The following is a 15,818-nucleotide window of genomic DNA, read 5'->3' as shown; positions in this document are numbered from 1 at the left end:
ATATATATATATATATATATATATATATATATATGTCTCTGTGTGTGTGTGAATATATATTATACATACTTGTTAGTTAACATATACTTAGTATTGCTAAATAAGTTAGCTATTTTCAAAAAACAAAAACAAAATCAAAAACAATGATACGATGATATCATTGATATGTATTATCATTTTAATTACATATCAATTAAGTATGACCTAGTGTAATTAGAATGATAATACACATGAACATGATCTAACAATTAGAATAACGGATTTGGTTTTCGGTCGGTCTTTTGTTTTCTTATGGTTTTTTTTCTGGGAGCAAACTATAGATCAATGACAGAGGAGTTATCAAGCACAAAGAAGAATTGTCACTATGGTAAAGACAATGAAGTGGATTGTGATTGATAAAGTACTAGTAGCGAAGTTATAAAAAAATATATATATAAAAAAAAAAAGATTAAAAAAAAAAAAAAAGACAGGGAATCAAGGACTTAGAAGTGGATAGAGATGTGATTCGCCGGAATTTGTTGCGGATCTGAAACTGATTGAGACGATGACTTTTCATAGATATTGTCTTATAATAGCCCGATAGGTTATTGTGTATGCTATAGACAATATTTGAGTTGTGAAGATTCCAAAAAAAATTAATATACAAGCAAGTATTAACATACTAAATAGTAAATACTAACTATAGTTAAGTGTTACATCACATGATTTAAAGATTATGTGAATTGTTAGATCATATATATATATATATATATATATATTAAAAATTAAGTGATTAATATTAGAATCAACAATGTATTTATTTAGAGATATATGCTATTGTTATGTTTAGAATGTCATGCTCTCGATATCTAATTTTTGATGAATGAAGATTAGTAGATTACAATGTTTATAAAAAAAAAAAATGTTTGTTACGATCACAAATGTTGTATTATCTTTATAATTTATATTTTATATCATATGAATTATCATTCGAATTTAGTCACATTATCATATGGTCTAATATTTTGCCATATGAACATATAATTACCAATTAAGTAATTTAGCAATCAATGCATACTAAATAACTAAACGAACTCACAAAAAAAAAAAAAAAAGAGTAACTAGACGGAATTAAAAAAGAAAAAGTAACTAAATGGTTTCTGTCGACAAAAGGCCAGTTTGACGCTCACATGACCACATCTTCCCAAAAGCTTCACATGATCACATATTCCCAAAAGGCCAATTTATCGTTAGATCTAAGCATTTCATCTATGCCGTTCATTCTTGCATCTTATGATCTTATCTTTAGACTTTAGCATCATTAGCTGCTTTCTCCAGCTCTGTACTTTGCTCTTACACGGCGCAAAACCCACCCCACCACACATCTTGTTCTCACTTGAGTCTCTTCTCCTGGACCCCTCATCGCCGTTAACTTCGTCACCGAGATGCATCTTCGCCGTTACGCATCATCTCGTTCAGGGTTGGTTGCATCATGGCTGTCTCACATCAAGAGTGGATTTCTTAGAAAAAAATGTTCTACCTCCTCAATGATTCGGATTTCTTCTTCTTATTTTTAATTTTTAATTTTTTTTTAATTTTTATTTTATTTTATTTTATTATTATTATTTTTTTTTTTCAGTCATTCTGTTTTCTGTGGGGTGCTTCTGGAGGGCGACATTCCAGCCTTGTCTAGTACTCGAGCCAAGCGAGCCGAGTACTCGATAAGGCACCCGGCTTGACCGATAGGCAAGCTCAAGTTCGAGTTCGCACACCATTTTTTTCTTCACGGGTCGAGCCAAGCTGCGATTTAAGTACCTGACTAAAGCTCGGCTCGAGCTCGAGCTCGAGTAAAGTGTGAACAATCCGATCCTGAACATACCCAACTCGCCCGAACTCGGCTCTATTACAGCCTTACTTGTAAAAGAAAGCACTTCTCCATGCCCAAAATCTCTAACTCTTCAATTCTTGCAATCTTCTCCACTGAAGCGTATCAAAGCTTTCTTCTTCTCGGCCGAAAATCAAAACCCATTTCATTCGCATCCTCATTCTCATCCTCCTCCTCCACATCACCATATCCTGTTCCAACCCAGCAGCAGATTGCGCATTTGATACTAAACTAGAAATCGGCCTCCCAAGCCCTCGAAACCTTCAGATGGGCCTCCAAACTCCCCAACTTGACCCACTCTCAGTCCACCTACCATGCTTTAATACGCAATCTATGTGCTTTCCGTCGCTTTGATACTGTACAGGATTTGCTCGACGAAATGCCCAACTCAATTGGGTCACCCTCAGATGATGACATTTTCGTTACTATCATCCGTGGTCTCGGGCGGGTGCGTATGGTTAAGCAAGTGATCAAAGTGGTTGACTTGGTTTCTCGGTTTGAAAAGAAACCGTCTTTGAAGATTTTCAATTCAATACTAAATGTTCTTGTCAGGGACGATATTGATTTGGCTAGAGCGTTTTATAGGAAGAGAATGATGGGGTGTGGTGTTGAAGGCGATGATTACACTTTCGGGATCTTAATGAAAGGGCTTTGCTTGATTGACAGGATTGGTGATGGCTTTAAGCTTTTGCAAGTGATGAAGTCTAGGGGAATTACACCAAATACCGTGATTTATAACACATTACTTCATGCACTTTGCAGGAATGGGAAAACTGGGAGAGCAAGGAGCTTGATGAATGAAATGAAGGTACCCAATGATGTGACTTTTAATGTCTTAATATCTGCTTACTCTAAAGAAGAGAATTTGGTTCAAGCTCTGGTTCTGTTAGAGAAGTGCTTCAGTTTTGGGTTTGTGCCAGATGTTATTACAGTAACTAAGGTGCTGGAACTTCTCTGCAATGTTGGTCGTGTAACTGAGGCTATTGAGATTTTGGAGAGACTGGAGACTAAGGGAGGTGTGATAGACATTGTGGCATATAATACTTTGACAAAGGGTTTTTGTAGATTAGGGAAAATGAAAGTTGGGTTTTCCTTTCTGATGAAGATGGAGAGGAAGGGCTGCCTTCCAAATGTAGACACCTACAACATTTTAATCTCTGGATTTTGTGAGCAAAGGATGTTGGATTTGGCTCTTGATCTGTTTAAAGAGATGAAAACAGAAGGGATTAACTGGAATTTTGTTACATACGACACACTAATCAAAGCTTTGTGTTCAGGAGGTAGGATGGAAGATGGGTTTAAGATTTTGGAACTAATGGAGGAGAGTAAGGGGGTTGTGGGAGGCGGATTAGTCCTTATAACAGTGTGTTATATGGTCTATACAAGGAAAATCAGTTGGATGAAGCACTAGCATTTCTGAAAATGATGGGGAAGTTATTTCTTAGAGCTGTTGATAGGAGCATGAGTATTTTAGCCTTTTGTGCAGATGGCGCCATTGAGGATGCAAAGAAGGTTTTTGATCAGATGCTTGGAGAAGGGGGAGTTCCAAGTGTTCTTGTTTATGATTATTTAATCCATGGATTTTGCCAACAAGGATGTGTGCGTGAAGCGTTTGAACTGGTGAATGAGATGGTTCATCTTGGTTATTTTCCGCTTGTATCAACTTTCAATGCCCTGATCAGTGAATTTTGCAGGCAGGGGAAAGTTAGCAGTGCTTTGAAGCTCATGGATGACATGGTTGGGAGGGGTTGCATTCTGGATATAACAAGTTATAATCCCTTGATTGATGCTCTGTGTAGGAAGGGAGATTGTCATAAGGCTTTGGAGCTCCTTTCACATATGGTAGAAATGGGGATCCTCCCTGATTCTTCATCATGGAATTCATTGCTTCTTTGTCTTTGCCAAGAAACTAGTAACAACATGTTCCGAGTAACTGATCAGCTGTTGCAGCAAATTGCTCAGAAGTGAATTTATTTATGGGTTTTGCATATATTCCAAGACTATGGGTGTGTGTGAGAGAGAGAGAGGGAGAGTAGTGAGTGAGTGGATTTTGCATATTATATATACCCTGTCAGGAAATTATTACAAAATTATGCACTACTAGAAATGATTACAAAATTAGTAGAAAATCCAAACATAAGTAAGGGTTAAAACAATTGCACTATTCTTAAGGTAGTGACTATCTTAGATCACTTGTCTAAGAAACAAAATATGACCCTCCTACAAAACAAACAATAATGCTATAGTTCATCTTCAATGTTAATGCCATCACCTCTTTGGGAAAAGAAGCAATGAATAATTAAAAAGAAAAACAATAGATGCTTTTCTATAATCATTTTCACTTTTTCATTGGAGAAAATATTCCACCAAAACGGTAGTAAAGGAGTCACAAGCAAGTGAGGCAGAACAAAAGCAAAAGAAGAAAACAAACATTTAAGGATATGTTTGGAAAACTATTTTTAAAAAATTGTTTTCGCTTCTTAAATGCTCAATATTCTTCTCATATATAAGTTATCCAAACGGGTTTTTAAATGTAGTTCCCATCACTAGCACACTTTTCAAAATAACTCACAAAACGCTTTTCAAAATCAAAACAATTTTCACAATATTTTGTTAAAAATAAAACACTTATAAAAAAATATTCACTATGAATGTCCGGCAGCCCTGTCGTGATCACCATTAACTTCTAATAATCCCGTGGTGACCACAAACCTACAAGAACTTTCGCCAGCTTGAGTTGTTACTTTGAACTTTTTGCGATTTTGTGGTGGTTACTATAAACTTTTGATAGCCTTATGTTAGCCACAATGAACGCCTGTGACTGCCATGAACTTTTGGAGACTCTATAGTGACCACCATGAACATTTGGTGGCCCTATGGTAGCTACTATGAACTTTTGGCAACCTAGTCATGGCCGCTGAGAACATGTGACATGAACACTGCAATGGTTGCTTGATGGCAGCCACCAGGCCCACCACCATTGAGCGTTGTTATTCTACATATAAAAAAATAAAATAATAAGAATAATAATAAATAAATAAATACATCACTGTAACATGACAATGACAATGAAGGGTGGTCACCAACCAATGGGCATGAAGTTGTTATTTTTGAGTGTAAAAAAAAAAAGAAAGGAAACTTCAGTTTGGCTCATTGAACTTCCAGTTGATTTGACAAATCCCTCCAAACTTTCAAATCTCTCACATTTGACCCCTGAACTTTTAATTTCTTTCACTTTGAACCCCGCTGTTAGTTTTCAACGTTAAACTCAAACGGTTTTTAACTTTTATGCTTATTATACCCTCACATAGTCCACTTGAAATTTTGATAACATCCAAAACTACAGCACCCACCCCCAGCCCAAAATGACACTGTTTTGGGCATCTATTTTTTTGTTATTCCTAAAAAAAAAAAAAAAAAGAAAAAGAAAAGGCAAATTTTTTTTTTTTTTTTTTTTAAAAAAAATCGGGGTGGCTGGAGCCACCTCCATAGCTGATTTGAGGGTGGTCGAACTACCCCATGGCCGATCTGAGGGTGGTCGAGTCACCCCATGGCCAAGGGGGTGGTCCGGCCACCCCCAAAAGGCCAAAAGAAAAGGGAATGGGTTTTGGGCTTTTGGCAGTGGCCACCCTTTTTCGGCCAAGGAGCCACCCCGATTTATTTTATTTTATTTTATTTTAATATTTTGCCTTTTCTTTTTCTTTTTAAAAGATAATTTTAATGCCTAAGATGACGTCATTTTAGGCTGGGGTGGGTGTTGTAGTTTTGGGGCCCAAAACGGTGTAGTTTCCAAGTGAGGGTATAATAGTCATAAAAATTCATTTCGTTTGAGTTTAACGTTGAAACCTAACAGAGGGGTCTATAGTAATATAAATTGAAAGTTCAGGGGTTCAAAGTGAAGGATTTAAAAGTTTGAAAAAAGGTTTGTCAAATTACGTAGAAGCTTAGGGAGCCAAAGTGAAGTTTCAAAAAAAAAAAAAATTAGAGTTGGGGTATTTTAGAAAAAAATATTCAATTCCAATTTTGTTGTCTCTAAACCAAGGAGTTATCATTCTATTTTAGCTTATTATAATCAGTAACAAGTAATAACCATTCCTATTTCTAAAGAATTAGCTTACACTTTATGAGGCATGATTCACATTCAATTAGGCTATCTCTTGAGGACATGTCAAAAAAAAAAAAAAAAAAAAACTAGTGTTTTGTGGGGCCATGGACCCAAATCGGTCAACCCGTTTGTGATTCGTCGGGTTTGTAATGTTTCAATTTGGGTGTTGACCCGGCCCACGCTCACTCTTCCGAAGTGTTGGATATCTTTTTTAACGACTCTTTCTCTCTCTCTCTCTCTCTCTCTCTCTCTTCCTCTCCCTCGCCCGGTGTCTCTCAGATCTGCAGCGAAATCAAAAAAAGAAGAGTAAACCTCCTATGCGGTCCATCTGCAAAAGGGATCTTTTGCAGCAACTAATAGCACAAAGACACATCACCTAAAGCACAAAAAATGCACACAAATAATCTACAACCTAATGCACTAGATTTTGAACTCAAAAGCAAGAAAAATTGAACTACAGAGGCAGAAACAAAGAGACCCCCATGGGTCTCTGCTGAAACGATGGCCGTGGGTCTCGTCAGACCCACGGCCAGTCAGACCCAACCACCCGGCCAGACCCACGGCGTGGGTCTGGTCGTGGGTCTTGCCGTGGGTCTGGCTCCGGCGCCGTGAGTGACATTCTCCGGCACCGTGAGTCATTTATTCCGGCTTTAGGATGAAAAAATTCCTAAGGGTTAATCTTCCCCTCTAGATTTTAGTTTTGAATCCAAAAATGAGTTTTGAGGCATTAGAAATGAGTTTTAAGGCATTAGAAGCTGATTTTGAAGCTGGATTTGTCAGAAAAGAGGCCGGAGAGGATGACCGGAGGTAGTGACCCAGCAGCTGGGTCTGGGCGGAAGTGCGGCTGGTTCAAGCCAGACCCAGCCGTGGGTCTGGCCAGACCCACGACGTGGGTCTGGCCGGCGCAGAGGGATGGACGGCGCCGTGGGATGCTTGCCGGCGCCGGTGGTTTGGTTGTGGGTTCCCTGGCGCCGTGGGTTCCTTGTAGTTTGGGCGTGAGTTTATCTAGTGTTTTTGATCTTATTTTGTTAAAATGCACTGGATTATGTGTCCACACATGAATGGTTGCTGCAAAAGACCACTTTTAAGGTCCGACCGCATAGTAGGGGCACCCAAAAAAGAAAAGAAAATGGCGGCAGGACCAGATCAGCTCTTCAGTCTCCGGAACAACTTCTATCTGGGAGCATTCCAGGCGGCCATCAACAACAGCGAAGTCCCCAATCTCTCCCCAGACGACGTCGTCGAGCGCGACTGCCTCGTCTACCGCTCCTACATCGCCCTCGGCAGCTTCCAGCTCGTCACCAGCTAGATCGACTCCTCCGCCGCCACGCCTCTCCAAGCCGTTAAATTACTCGCCCTCTATCTCTCCTCCCCCGATAACAAGGTCTCTTTTCTTCCCCATCTAGTGAATTTCGCTCTTGCTTTTTTGTTCCGCCAGCTTATGATTTATAGCTCTTCTTCGTAAGGACGCGTTTGGTTCTACCGGAATTGGAATGCGTCGGATCTGTGATTTTGAATCGAATCCAGTTCTGAGCCACCAAACGCGACCTTGCTGATGGTCTAGTTTTGTATGGGAAAGGATGGAAATCAATGTTGATTGTTGCGAGTGTTATTGTTGTGTTAGGAGTCGACGATCTCGAGTCTGAAGGAGTGGTTGGGGGATCCCGCGATTGGGAACAACCCGATCTTGAGGTTGATTGCTGGGATCGTCTTCATGCATGAGCAGGGCTACAATGATGCTCTCAAGCACACTAATGCTGGAGGCACTATGGAACTGTGAGTCTCCAGCTCTTTTTGGCCCTTTTTTGTCCCGTTCGGAGTCTTGGATCCGATTTCTTGTTTGTCTTTTTGTTTTCCCTTTCAGGGCATTTAATTCAATGTTTTTTTTTTATACCGCCTTCGATGATTCACTTTTTTCATAAAATAACATGAAAGTTCGTTCAAGTTTGGATGCTTGACATCAACATACAGTGTTCGGTATTTCAATAAGCTGTGAGAAATGGGTAAATCTCTGTAGCTGTCAACAGTGATAATGTTTTCCAGAAGTTTTTTTATGCGTCAGATCTTGATTTGGATGGTAAATCTCACTTGAAGAGTGATTTTGTCACTGATGATTCTTTGAGATGCATTTTATCTAGACCAAATATTTGGTTAACCTAATGTCTATTTCTCACAATATGCTGAAGGCAAACAATAGCAGCCTTCCATTCTCTGAGTAAATTCCTCACCCTAAGGCGTTGATCACCCCCATTGAACCCTCTCACGATCCAAGATAACAACTTAGGTTTCATTAAGAACTGAGAACACCTTTACCCACCTTTAGAGTCATAATTAAGAGCATGCCAATCTTTTTAACTCCCTTGTACCTCTATCTACTAGTTTATAATTGGAGGTTGATCCGTTTTGGGAATGACTCGCTTCAATAGCTGTCAAAAAATTGCCATAAATTGTTTATCATGGTCCTCACACGAAATCCCCATGACACGATGGATCTCCTTCACTCTTTGCAAAACCCAATTTGAACACTCCCACCCCAAGCAAATATTTTTCCCAAACACAGTTGGGGGGGCAGGTACTTGAAAGAGTACATAACATGGCTTCCTTTCTACTGTATAGATCTACATCCAGGCAAGGCATTGGGTCGCTAATTGGCTGACTGTTACCTTATGCATTACCCAACTCCATCCCAACTAAAGCAGACAGAACTGTCCCTTTTCCCTTATTGCTGATGACATTGAACTCCCGCAAATTCTCAGCTGAAGAATCAAGATCCGGCAAAGAGGTTAGTTTCCCCCCTTTAACAGCTAAAAGCCCACTCAACGGACCTAGGGTATGCTCCAAAACCATCCGTGTCTGACAGACTACCAACACAAGAGGGCCCTAAATCAAGAACCACAACACGCAATTTGTCTACTGGATGTTCTACCCATGCCGCCAGGGTGCAGCCTAGTGGTCAAAGGGTGAGCTTGGGATGAGTGGTAGATTTGGACATCTTGGGTTCAATTCCTCACTAGGAGTTCTTGATACACAGTTCTAACGAGTGGGGTCGTATATTCGGGGTTTACTCCTTAAGGGTGGGCTTGAAGGGCCTTGCCTTGTGAGGCTCCTGCATCATTAAAAAAAAAAGTGTTCTACACATGCCCCTTCTCCTGGTAACTCCACATCTCCGATATTGATAGATTTAGAGAGAAAGAAATGTCCGAAGCTTTCAAGACAGTGAGAGGATAGTGGCGGAGTTGAAGGCCTTCTTTTTCTATCCCCTCTTTCAATGGATTTTTGTTTCTCTTGTATATTTATTGCGTACTTGGGTGTGGCCATTGGTTCTTAATGAATTTCATTACTTACAAAAAAAATCATATGCTAGACTTGGGATAAGATTTGCATGTTGCCTAGGGGGTAGTCCTATCATATCCAGGGAGCTACGGATCTAAAAAGACTAGGAATAAATCAATCTTAGAGATCTGAAACAGTGTGGTAGCATGTTTAGGCGAGATAGTTGAAACTTATACCAATCGCTTCTGTCAAATGAGTGCTTAGTTTGCTGGGGGAAGTGACAAAGGATACATGGCTTGTCAACTGTGGAACTCATGTTCAATCCCACGTTGGTAGCCAACAAAAGGAAAATCTTCTTGCCATTAAGAAAGAGTCCCACATCAGTTAATGGCAAAAAGGACATCAGTTCAGAGCATGCTTCTTATATAAAACTACAAGCCCCCTCACTTTTTGTCGCTGTTATGAACTGTGCGTGTTGCACGTGAAAGTGAAAAGTTAGTGAGTACTTTTTGGTCTTGTACCTTGAGTTGGTAATTGGGATGCGTGCTTCTGTGGGGACCTACCACCTGATTTCATTTCAAAATTTTTGAAAGGGTTGAGAAAGTTGATGCTTCGTGTTCATTTGGTTGGTGTATTTTTGCCGAGTTCAAGCTGGTTCATGAGCTCAGACAATCATCTTCAGACCTAAGCTTGAGCTAGAACTTTGAGATCGTAATGAGCTCAAGCTATGCTCAAGCCTGTACAATTTCCTACTGAGCCAAGACTGAGAAGTGCACAGCCTGGTTCTGCTTGACCCATTTGCATCCCTAGTCTTGGCTGGATTTGATAGTTTCTAGTTTGATAGTTTGTTTGTTTTTTTTTTTTTTTTTCCCCACTATCCCAATATTTTGGGGGCTGGAAGTGCCATTTAGCCCAAAGGCTATCTGCATAGTCGTTCACTATGGTTAACTGGAAAAAAATTTGTATCCTCTAGCTGGAGGGTGCATTCATTGTGAAATAGTGTACAAGCTGTATCGGATATGTTTTTGAAACTGAAAAGTATTTATTTTCATTCCTTCTATGTGTAAGATTTATTTGATAGATATTACATAGTACCCAGGAAGTTTGATTTCTGAGAAAGTATTTGTTTTATGTTTTTTTTTGGTCAAAGTCACTGGGTCATGCTGAATTTTGACTGGTAATGGTGCTTAAAGGTGTCATGATTTGTTACATTGTCTAAACCTTGTGGAACACGCTAATGGCTTCTTTGATATCTGACACATACAGTTCTCTTGTAGAAGCATGTATTTTACTCGGTCAAAAGTCAATGGATCATTCTGAATTGTCTTTCAAAATTTTCAAACATCTCACTTGCATAGAATCTAGCCAGATGGTGATGCTAGAAGGTTTTATGATTTCTTACATGTTCTTGCATAAAAATTGACGAAAGTACATGTCCGTTTGGTATTGCGATTTTAATAAGTACGATTTTAAAAATTACGTTTTTTAATTTGCTACTTTTTAAATCGCAAAGACGTTTGATAAAACATGTTAAAAAGTTTTTTTTTTATTAAATATTCGTTATGTGAAATCATGATTTTGGTTTAAATTCGCGCCTTTTCAAATAAGTACTCTCGAGCCTGCATATAGAAATCACATATTTTTCTTCTTCTTCTTATTTTAAATTAAGTGTTTTTTAAATCGCAATGCCAAATTCTATATGTTTTGTGATATCTTTTAAAAACGCAGATTATTCTTATGAAATCGCAACTAGAGTTTCTTTACAAATTCTATTATTCGAATTAATTTTACTTTTCTCTGGTTAATATTCTTCTTTCTCTAACATTTCTCTTCTTCTTTCTCTAACGCAGGCAATAATCACTCAGCACCCACTACGGAGACAAAACCACTCAAGCGTTAGAAAGACGAGACTCGTAAAACAAAGCACTTCTCAATGCCCAAAATCTCTAACTCTTCAATTCTTGCAATCTTCTCCACTGAAGCATATCAAAGATTTCTTCTTCTCGGCCGAAAATCAAAACCCATTTCATTTGCATCCTCATTCTCATCCTCCTCCTCCACATCACCATATCCTGTTCCAACCCAGCAGCAGATTGCGCATTTGATACTAAACCAGAAATCGGCCTCCCAAGCCCTCGAAACCTTCAGATGGGCCTCCAAACTCCCCAACTTCACCCACTCTCAGTCCACCTACCGTGCTTTAATACGCAATTTATGTGCTTTCCGTCGCTTTGATACTGTACAGGATCTGCTCGACGAAATGCCCAACTCAATCGGGTCACCCCCAGATGACGACATTTTCGTTACTATCATCCGTGGTCTCGGGCGGGCGCGTATGGTTAAGCAAGTGATCAAAGTGGTTGACTTGGTTTCTCGGTTTGAAAAGAAACCGTCTTTGAAGATTTTCAATTCAATACTAAATGTTCTTGTCAGGGACGATATTGATTTGGCTAGAGCGTTTTATAGGAAGAGAATGATGGGGTGTGGTGTTGAAGGCGATGATTACACTTTCGGGATCTTAATGAAAGGGCTTTGCTTGACTGACAGGATTGGCGATGGCTTTAAACTTTTGCAAGTGATGAAGTCTAGGGGAATTACACCAAATACCGTGATTTATAACACATTACTTCATGCACTTTGCAGGAATGGGAAAACTGGGAGAGCAAGGAGCTTGATGAATGAAATGAAGGAACCCAATGATGTGACTTTTAATGTCTTAATATCTGCTTACTCTAAAGAAGAGAATTTGGTTCAAGCTCTGGTTCTGTTAGAGAAGTGCTTCAGTTTTGGGTTTGTGCCAGATATTATTACAGTAACTAAGGTGCTGGAACTTCTCTGCAATGTTGGTCGTGTAACTGAGGCTGTTGAGATTTTGGAGAGATTGGAGACTAAGGGAGGTGTGATAGACATTGTGGCATATAATACTTTGATAAAGGGTTTTTGTAGATTAGGGAAAATGAAAGTTGGGTTTTCCTTTCTGACAAAGATGGAGAGAAAGGGTTGCCTTCCAAATGTAGACACCTACAACATTTTAATCTCTGGATTTTGTGAGCAAAGGATGTTGGATTTGGCTCTTGATCTGTTTAAAGAGATGAAAACAGAAGGGATTAACTGGAATTTTGTTACATACGAGACACTAATCAAGGCTTTGTGTTCAGGAGGTAGGATGGAAGATGGGTTTAAGATTTTGGAACTAATGGAGGAGAGTAAGGGGGGTTGTGGGAGGCGGATTAGTCCTTATAACAGTGTGTTATATGGTCTATACAAGGAAAATCAGTTGGATGAAGCACTAGCATTTCTGAAAATGATGGGGAAGTTATTTCCTAGAGCTGTTGATAGGAGCTTGAGTATTTTAGCTTTTTGTGCAGATGGCGCCATTGAGAATGCAAAGAAGGTTTTTGATCAGATGCTTGGAGAAGGGGGAGTTCCAAGTGTTCTTGTTTATGATTATTTAATCCATGGATTTTGCCAACAAGGATGTGTGCGTGAAGCGTTTGAACTGGTGAATGAGATGGTTCATCTTGGTTATTTTCTGCTTGCATCTACATTCAATGCCTTGATTAGTGGATTTTGCAGGCAGGGGAAAGTTAGCAGTGCTTTGAAGCTCATGGATGACATGGTTGAAAGGGGTTGCATTTTGGATATAACAAGTTATAATCCCTTGATTAATGCTCTGTGTAGGGAGGGAGATTTTCAGAAGGCTTTGGAGCTCCTTTCACACATGGTAGAAATGGGGATCCTCCCTGATTCTTCATCATGGAATTCATTGCTTCTTTGTCTTTGCCAAGAAACCAGCAAGAACATGTTCCAAGTAACTGATCACCTGTTGCAGCAAATTGCTCAAAAGTGAATTTATTTATGGGTTTTGCATATATTCCAAGACTACGGGTGTGTGTGTGAGAGAGAGGGAGAGTAGTGAGTGAGTGGATTTTGCATATTATATATACCCTGTCAGGAAATTATTACAAAATTATGCACTACTAGAAATGATTACAAAATTAGGAGAAAATCCAAACATAAGTAAGGGTTAAAACAATTGCACTATTCTTAAGGTAGTGACTATCTTAGATCACTTGTCTAAGAAACAAAATATGACCCTCCTACAAAACAAACAATAATGCTATAGTTCATCTTCAATGTTAATGCCATCACCTCTTTGGGAAAAGAAGCAATAAATAATTAAAAAGAAAAACAATAGATGCTTTTCTATAATCATTTTCACTTTTTCATGGGAAAAAATATTCCACCAAATCGGCAGTAAAGGAGTCACAAGCAAGTGAGGCAGAACAAAAGCAAAAGAAGAAAACAAACATTCAAGGATATGTTTGGAAAACTATTTTAAAAAAATTGTTTTCGCTTCTTAAATGCTCAAAATTCTTCTCAAATATAAGTTATTCAAACGGGTTTTTAAATGTAGTTCCCATTACTAACACACTTTTCAAAATAACTCACAAAACGCTTTTCAAAATCAAAACAATTTTTATAATATATATTTTTAAAATAAACAAAAAACACTTCTAAAAAATAATCACCATGAACGTCCGGCAGCCACGTTGTGACCACCATTAACTTCTAATAATCCCACGATGGCCACAGACCTACAAGAACTTTCGGCAGCTTAAGGTGTTACTTTGAACTTTTAGCAATTTTGTGGCGGTTACTATAAACTTTTGATAACCTTACGGTAGCCACAATGCTTATGGTAGCCACAATGAACGTCAATGACTGCCATGAACTTTTGGAGACTTTATAGTGACCACCATGAACATTTGGCGGCCCTATGATAGCTATTATGAACTTTTGGCGACCTCGTGGTGGCCGCCGAGAACATGTGGCATGAACATTGCAATGGTTGCTTGATGGCAGCCACCACCATTGAGCGTTGTTATTCTATTAAAAAAAAAATTAAATTAAATACATCACTATAACATGACAATGACAATGAAGGGTGGTCACCATCCAATGGCCATGAAGTTGTTATTTTTGAGTGTAAGAAAACAAAAAAAAGGAAACTATAGTTTGGTCTCCTAAACTTTTAGCCGATTTGACGAACCCCCCCAAACTTTCAAATCTCTCAATTTTGGCTCTTGAACTTTCAATTTCTATCACTTTGGACCTATCTGTTAGTTTTCAACGTTAAACTCAAAGAGTTTGACTTTTTGTGCCTATTATACCCTCACTCAGTCTACTTGAAATTCCGAAAACATCCAAAACTACAGTACCCACCCCAACCCAAAAGGACACCATTTTGGGTATCTATTTTTTTTTAAAAAAAAAAAAAGAAAAAAGAAAAAGAAAAGGCAAAATATATATATAAAAAAGAAAAATCGGGGTGGCTAAGGCCATTTTGGCCAAAGGGGTCCTGCTACATCCATGGCCGGTCTGGGGGTGGTCGGACCACCCCATGGCCAAGGGGGTGGTTCGGCCGCCCCACAAAGGCCAAAAAAAAAAAAAAAAAAAAAAAAAAAGAAGAAGGGTTTTGGGCTTTTGGGGGTGGCCACCCCGATTTTTTTTTTTTAATATTTTGTCTTTTCTTTTTCTTTTTAAAAGATAATTTTAATTCCCAAAGTGGTGTCGTTTTTGGCTGGGGTGGGTGCTGTAGTTTTGGGGCCTAAAACGATGTAGTTTCCGTGTAAGGGTATAATGGGCATAAAAATTCATTTCGTTTGAGTTTAACGTTAAAACCTAACAAAGGGGTCCAAAGTAATAGAAAATGAAAGTTCAGGGATTCAAAAGTGATAGATTTAAAAGGATTGAGTTATGGGTAAGATTTATAGGCTGCTAGAGATAGAACGACGTGGTGGCTGGCGGTTTTGGGGAGAGAGATAAACTGGGGTTGGGGGTTTTTCGTGGGTCACTTGCGTGGGGTCTAGGGTTTTTTTCTTTTAATTCCTAACACTTACCAAAGCGGCACCGTTTTGGTAAGTGTAAGGAAACCCTAATTTCAAGCAAAACGGTGCCGTTTTGCTTGCTTGTTTTAATATGAATTTTTTTTTTCAAAGGAGGCATTTCGATAACTTACCCTTGTCAAAATGACGTAGTTTAAAATTTTTCAACATATTTGACGGTAATGACTAACGTAGTGGCCAAATTGCAACTGTTTGGTAGTTTGGGAGCTGCTTTATCACTTTCTGAACATTAGGGGGCTAAAATGAAAACGGCTGGTAGTTTGAGGGGTTTTTTTTATATTTTTCCATTTTTTTTTTTTCATATAAGGGCATTGTAGTAACTTACCTGTAACAAAACGATGTCGTTTTGCAGTTTCCGTCCAAACTGACGGTTTTGACTAACGGAGTGGCCAAAATGCAATAGTTTGGTAGTTTGGGGGGTTGCTTTATCACTTTTGAAACATTAGGGAGCTAAATTAAAAACAGCGGGTAGTTTGGAGAGCTTTTTTATATTTTTCCCAATAAAAAACTAGTGTTTTGCTGGGCCATGGACCCAAATCGGTCAACCCGTTTGTGATTCGTCGGGTTTGTAATGTTTCAATTTGGGTTTTTTGCTGACCCGGCCCACGTTCACTCCTTCCGAAGTGTTGGATATATTTTTTAACGACTTTCTCTCTATCACTTTCTC

General features: G+C 38.9%; 1 protein-coding gene and 2 pseudogenes across 2 annotated transcripts; all 3 read left to right on the top strand.

Annotated features, from left to right (window-relative positions):
- Positions 1-1,904: 1,904 nt before the first annotated feature.
- Positions 1,905-3,832, top strand: LOC132169615 (pentatricopeptide repeat-containing protein At2g17525, mitochondrial pseudogene; annotated as a pseudogene).
- Positions 3,833-7,089: 3,257 nt separating this feature from the next.
- On the top strand, positions 7,090-13,114 carry LOC132168811 (pentatricopeptide repeat-containing protein At2g17525, mitochondrial). 2 transcript variants are annotated; one of them, XM_059579870.2, is made up of 3 exons: positions 7,090-7,353; positions 7,594-7,745; positions 11,093-13,114. In XM_059579870.2, the coding sequence occupies exon 3, from the start codon at positions 11,176-11,178 to the stop codon at positions 13,090-13,092; it is 1,917 nt and encodes a 638-aa protein (XP_059435853.2). In that variant the 5' UTR covers positions 7,090-7,353; positions 7,594-7,745; positions 11,093-11,175; the 3' UTR covers positions 13,093-13,114. The 2 variants fall into 2 exon arrangements, with proteins under 2 accessions (XP_059435853.2, XP_088367398.1); XM_088511272.1 differs by lacking the exon at positions 7,594-7,745.
- On the top strand, positions 7,099-7,749 carry LOC132169614 (coatomer subunit epsilon-1 pseudogene; annotated as a pseudogene).
- Positions 13,115-15,818: the final 2,704 nt, after the last annotated feature.

Source organism: Corylus avellana, chromosome 1 (assembly GCF_965113065.1).
Source record: "Corylus avellana chromosome 1, dhCorAvel1.hap1.2, whole genome shotgun sequence".
NCBI lineage: Eukaryota > Viridiplantae > Streptophyta > Magnoliopsida > Fagales > Betulaceae > Corylus > Corylus avellana.
The sequence above is the reverse complement of the archived record's forward strand: the minus strand, read 5'-3'. Positions and strand labels throughout refer to the sequence as shown.

What these genes read in the sequence shown, in the direction of transcription:
- LOC132168811 (XM_088511272.1), top strand. Translation starts at nt 11,176, where the DNA reads ATGCCCAAAATCTCTAACTCTTCAATTCTTGCAATCTTCTCCACTGAA.